At 36.8% G+C, this 6634-nt stretch overlaps 1 protein-coding gene across 2 annotated transcripts in view; it reads right to left on the bottom strand.

Moving 5' to 3' along the window:
• LOC136842860 (glutamate receptor ionotropic, delta-2-like) overlaps positions 1-5721 on the bottom strand; it is a 15670-nt gene extending 9949 nt beyond the window's left edge. Inside the window, exons 1-3 of one of the 2 annotated variants that reach the window (XM_067110741.1) lie at positions 5656-5718; positions 5295-5444; positions 4353-4456 (exon numbers count right to left, since the gene is read on the bottom strand). In XM_067110741.1, the coding sequence (XP_066966842.1) occupies positions 4353-4456; positions 5295-5339 (149 nt within the window). In that variant the 5' untranslated portion in view covers positions 5340-5444; positions 5656-5718. Of the gene's footprint in view, positions 1-4352; positions 4457-5294; positions 5445-5655 lie in introns of both variants that reach the window. The other variant, XM_067110742.1, reaches the window with a different exon arrangement.
• Positions 5722-6634: the final 913 nt, after the last annotated feature.

The raw sequence follows: 6634 nt of genomic DNA, 5'->3' as shown, positions 1-6634 counted from the left end.
AAGGCCGGTGTCACACTATGCGGCGTCGCCGCTACGGCGAAACCGCATGCGGTGTCGCACACGGTGATATTACACACAAACCAATGAGAGGTGTCACACTAGTGCGGCGCTGCCGTTTCCGCCGCACTGCGCCGCAGCATGCTGCGGCAGCGCCGGACTGCCGCAACGCCGCATCCGTCCTGTTTCCATGGGAAAACACACTCCAGTTCTATGCACGTGGTCACACCAGACGGCTACGCCGCTCCGGCGCTCCACTGAACCACTTGTTTTACAAAGATGTTTGGCGTTGATTTATTCATTCAATGCATTCATGCAAGGCCATCACTTTGGGAAAAGGGTGATAAGGATATTGTGATAAGCACCAAACAGAAGAAGAAGATCCAGACAAATCATTTTTAATATCCATTCTTCCTGATTACAAGCAACTTAATGATGACGAGAAAATAGGTTTCAGACTGCTGACTCTTCAATTCTTTCAAAGCATCCGACGAAAAAAATCACAGAACTTACAGCCAGGTCAATTACCTCAAGTACCCTATCTTTCATCTCAGCAGTCCGTAATGAATCCCTCTTATCATTTTCAAAGGTATCCTGCTTCTGTGTCAAGCAGTGATATGCAAGCACCATTACATGTACAGGGACCACTTCATATGCAGGCATCATTTCATCAAATGCAGGGACCAGCTCACATGCAGGGACCAGCTCATATGCAGGCACCAGCCCATATGCAGGGACCAGCTCACATGCAGGCACTATCTCAGCTAATGCAGGCACCATCTCCTGTGGAAGCACCATCTCCTGCACAAGGATCCTCTATGCAATCACCAACTCCTGTCCATCATGGCACCATAGATACCCAGTCCACGTCTTCACAGGACTCTCAAATGATTGACGCAGTGTCTCCTCAATCTCCTTACTAAACATCTACTTGCTTCGATTATGAAATAATTTGTCAGAATTCAAGGAATATTTTATTTTTACATTTGATTCTTCTATTTGGATTTGAATTATTATAATATACTGTAGTTACTGTATTACATTACCATTTTTTCCATTCTGAATAAATCATGTAATAATATTTATTTTTACTCACCTTAGTGTAATTGTTAGTCTTTCTTCTGGAGATATTGATCTTCGAAACTTTGTATTTTGCTTCTGAGATATGAGGCCTCAGCACTTCCAGCAGTTCATCAAAAAAGCTTTAGACCTTCGGTAATACCCGAAAAACCTTTCATCATATTTTCGTATATTCTCATAAAACTTTTCAAATCTTTTACTTGTTTCTCGTTCTGCATTAAATGGATGAATCCAGTGTTTACGACGAGTTGGCTCTTTCAATAAGCCCTCTGCTTCTAATGCACAAATAATATTCAGTTTGGACAACATGATAGTTAACCTATCTATGCTAGCTTCTGGGAGTAGACTGAGCGACTCCGCCGCTTATGTGTGACAGGATGCAGGTGATGCGGCGGTGCTGCATACGGTTTCGCCGTAGCGGCGACGACGCATAGTGTGACACCGGCCTAAGCTGGAATTTTGGAGTCCTTCATTTTTAATAAAACATTATATATATATATATATATATATATATATATATATATATATATATATATATATATATATATATTATATATAATCCACACATCGGAGGGCACTATAGTAGGCAGGGGAAGGGCGCAGGAACACATACAGGACCAGTACATACATTTATTCGTCTACGCGTTTCTTGACCCGTGGTCACATCATCAGGACATCATCTACAGTTATAAATTAAAAGGGACATTCAGCATAAATAGTTAAAAGTAAATATACACAAAACATAAAAAAAAAACTTAAAATAGAAAATCAGTTGAACTTAAACAATCGCACTTAAATACATTTACACATTAAAGAACCAGTAAAAGAAAACTTAAAATGAACTTAATAAAAACTGAGCTTAATAAAAACTGAGCTTAATAAAAAGGAACTTAAAAGTAAACTTAAAAGGTAGAGCAGAAGGCGCACCTCTCAGGATGAAAGAGGAAAACACACTAAAAGAAAACAGCATAAAAACAGGAGGAGGAGGAGGCGGACAAATGTAAACAAACAATCGCATCATGCTATGAATAGGGGAACAGCCGATGATTGGCAATTTAGCGCCGGTACAATTCTTTTGATGTTGAGACTCTCCAAGAGAAGCAGTTCTCCAGGTTCCTTAGCTTGGCCAATTATTCTAAAGTTGTTGTATTTTATTGGCATCTTGCAACCTCATTTGGTATCCTGTATGGCCTGCCTAAGATCCACAAACAAGGGTTCCTGTCCGCCCTATCCTAGCCTCCTACAATACTCCCAACTACAAGCTTGCTAAGTTTCTGGTACCTTTATTGGAGCCGTTGACCCGAAATGAATATACCTTAAGAAACTCCGAAGATTTTAAAACGAAGGTCCTCTCACAGGATTCAGATTTGTATATGGTCAGTTTGGATGTTGAATCCCTCTTTACTAACGTTCCTGTGAGGAGACCATTGATCTTATTTTAACCAAATTGTTCCCCACCCGTGATTTTATATATTGTAATTTTAATTATGAATCTTTTAAAACACTCTTAGAGTTAGCCGTGCTGGACACGGCATTTGTTTTCAATAACCAACTTTTTAAACAGATCGATGGGATGGCGATGGGGTCTCCTCTCGGTCCCACCTTTGCTAATATTTTCATGTGCTCCCTGGAGGAGCACATAATGGAGGAGTGCCCCTTGTCTTTCTGCCCCTTATTTTACGCCAGGTACATAGACGACACATTCGTTCTACTGAAAAATGAGTATGATGCTGATAGATTTTTAAACCTAGCCAACAACTTTCACAGTAATATTAATTTTACTATAGAAAAGGAACAAGACGGTAAGTTGGCTTTCCTTGATGTTTTAGTTACCAAAGATAATGACAATTTTAATACGACTATTTTTAGGAAAAGTACATTCACTGGTCTCGCTCCAATTTTTATAGTTCTTGTTTTATTAACTTTAAAATTAACTCTGTTCATACCTTAGTACATCGGGCTCTATCTCTAACTTCTAACTGGCTTTCTTTTCATTCTGAAATTCTCTTCCTTAAGCAGTACTTTCATAACAACTGTTTCCCTGCCCGTTTAGTATTTAAGGTTATTAGAAAAGTTCTTGATAAAAACTTGCACCCATAATGCCTAAATGTAATGTACCTAAACTTACTATATATGCAAGCCTCTGTTTTTACCTAACAATCTCAATTTTGCTAAGAGCTTTCTAAAATTATTCAAAACATATTGGTGCTCTTGAAATTAAATTAATACCAAAAATCCTAAAACCATTGGTTCTTTGTTTCCCTTCAAGGATCGGCTCTGTCCCTTGATGACGTCGGGCGTCGTATATGAGTATAAGTGCCCCGGATGTAGTTCAGGAATTACGTTGGTTCGACTCGGCGTCTCCTCAAGGTCAGGGCCGATTCTCACATGGGCGTGAGTTATCGTACGGGTTGCAGATTGTCTAATCCCGAACTTTCAAATATAAGATCCCACGCTAGAGGTTGCAAGATGCCAATAAAATACAACAACTTTAGAATAATTGGCCAAGCTAAGGAACCTGGAGAACTGCTTCTCTTGGAGAGTCTCAACATCAAAAGAATTGTACCGGCGCTAAATTGCCAATCATCGGCTGTTCCCTATTCATAGCATGATGCGATTGTTTGTTTACATTTGTCCGCCTCCTCCTCCTCCTGTTTTTATGCTGTTTTCTTTTTAGTGTGTTTTCCTCTTTCATCCTGAGAGGTGCGCCTTCTGCTCTACCTTTTAAGTTTACTTTTAAGTTCCTTTTATTAAGCTCAGTTTTTATTAAGCTCAGTTTTTTTATTAAGTTCATTTTAAGTTTACTTTAAGTTTTCTTTTACTGGTTCTTTAATGTGTAAATGTATTTAAGTGCGATTGTTTAAGTTCAACTGATTTTCTATTTTAAGTTTTTTTATGTTTTGTGTATATTTACTTTTAACTATTTATGCTGAATGTCCCTTTTAATTTATAACTGTAGATGATGTCCTGATGATGTGACCACGGGTCAAGAAACGCGTAGACGAATAAATGTATGTACTGGTTCTGTATGTGTTCCTGCGCCCTTCCCTGCCTATATATATATATATATATATATATATATATATATATATATATATATATATATATATATATATATATATGTATATATATTTATGTAATTATATATATACTGTATATATATAAATAAATATCCATATATACAGTATATAGTTTATATAGATATTTATGTACATAATAATAATAATAATAATAATAATAATAATAATAATAATAATAATAATTTAATTACTTACCAAAATCCCATGTATTCCGAAAGCAGCTTAAACACTTCCAGCATCGTCCCGCCGGTAATTTTGGCGGTTTTGGGATCGTCTGACACCATGAGGAAAGGCATGTACTGATAGCCAGATCGATAGATGCACAAACGTTTCACACCGAGGATTATGACCATGGACAAGGGAGAAGAGGAAGTGCTTAGCATATGTATATAGCTGTGAAGAAAGCGAAACTGCTGAGCGCAAGATCTCTCAGTTTATAGTCTAAGGGAACGGCCATATTGCAAGCGGCGACATAGTCAAAGCTCATCATCATTGTAACCGTAAAAGGGGGGCGGGGTAGAGCCGCTAGTGCATCTCACGCGGTGCACTGCAGGCATTACTTAAAGTTCTCTGCAGCGTCCCTTCGGCCCCTAGCTGCAACCCTGTTCATTCCTTTTACTATACAGTACCTCCGTTCATAAACTTTCTTCCATCTTGCTTTCCACCCTCTCCTAACAATTGATTCAAAGTGCAACTGCGAGGTTTTCCTCCTGTTACACCTTTCAAACCTTCTGTATTATAAATTTCCCTTTCGGCACTGAATGACCTCATAAGGTCCCAGTGCTTGGCATTTGGCCTAAATTCTATTCTTTTTCTAATCATTATTGTAGACATTTCGTCATCAAATTTCATATAAATATATATATATATATATATATATATATATATATATATATATATATATATATATAATATATATATATATATATATATATATATATATATATATATATATATATATATATATATATATATATATATTAATAATAATAATAATTTGAAATAATGCATCGAGAGGTTAAGCAAGGCCGCTTGCAGTGTGGCCGTACCAGTACCTTAAGGCATTTTCAAGCAAATATACATCCTGTCAGAACAAGGAAATATTAAAATGAAACAAAGGACAATGAAGATACTCACAGGTATGGCCGATAGCACCAAGCACCGTGACGAATTGAACGCCATGGTGCCCCGGTAAGATGATTGATGTTGTCGAGAGTAGGCCTATTTGGCGTTACACTATGATGGTCACTGACGCCTGCAGCCGAAGGCACGATCTGATCTTAGGCCCTGAGTGAAAATGTTATGGAATAGACGAAAATAAATGGAATTCTGTAAACAGGGTTATGTAAAATGGTAATAAGTTGATAAAAAACATATTTATCGATATCCAACTTAAATTTAGCAGATTTTTGGTTTGATTTGTCATCAAAGCAGTGATGGAGAAAGAGCTAGATACAGAGAGAGAGAGAGAGAGAGAGAGAGAGAGAGAGAGAATCACCTTGGCCCAAGAGGTGAGGACTACAGTTCCAGAACCTTGCAGAGCAGCTGTCGGTCTGTGACTGGTAACGGGGATGCATCAGCATCAAGGCAGTCGGGCAATACCGAACCGTTTATTGTGTGCGCATGCGTGCATTTCATTCTCATTAGTATGTAGTATTCGCTAACATTATTACTGGTAATTATTCGGCGCAATAGCAGTAGTAATTATGGTAGTTAGTTGTATTTGTAGAAGGGAAAGTAGTTTTACTGCAGATTGTTCTCAGTATATAAATTTAACTAGAGCCTGATGTAATCTTTTACATTCATATTGTAAAACAATAAAAATTGCCGCCACTGTTTGTTCATTGCATATATATATATATATATATATATATATATATATATATATATATATATATATATATATATATATATATATGTGTGTGTGTGTGTGTGTGTGTGTGTGTGTGTGTGTGTATACAATATATGTGTATATATATACATATATATATAATGTGTGTGATTATGTGTATGGAACTTTACTTTTGATAAAAGAAATGAGAGCGTCAGTGAACCTGACATATGATTTGGGTCAGTTTATTTTAATACGCCAGCAGAAATATTTTCCTGTAAATTGGTAACAGGCAGGTGGCAGGTTTAAATCAATAATGAATGATTTCACCAGCGGAAGATTATACATATTCGAAAAGGTTTAGGCTAACTCATTTTCTATTATTGATAGCGTGAAAAACAGTATGCTTTTTAGCTCTCCTATCTCGAAGTTTCTTTCTCAAACGATTGAATCGAAATTCTTGTACTGAAAAGCGCTTTTAGTCTCGGATCAGAATTGTAATTGGAAATTCAACTATAGGTTAAGCTGTCTGAAAACGAATACGGCAATTGTGCTAATAACAGTTTTGAGTGCGCTTGTTGATTCTGTGGTCAAATTGTATATATATATATATATATATATATATATATATATATATATATATATA

Source organism: Macrobrachium rosenbergii, chromosome 10, assembly GCF_040412425.1.
Source record: "Macrobrachium rosenbergii isolate ZJJX-2024 chromosome 10, ASM4041242v1, whole genome shotgun sequence".
Classification (NCBI taxonomy): domain Eukaryota; kingdom Metazoa; phylum Arthropoda; class Malacostraca; order Decapoda; family Palaemonidae; genus Macrobrachium; species Macrobrachium rosenbergii.
The sequence above is the reverse complement of the archived record's forward strand: the minus strand, read 5'-3'. Positions and strand labels throughout refer to the sequence as shown.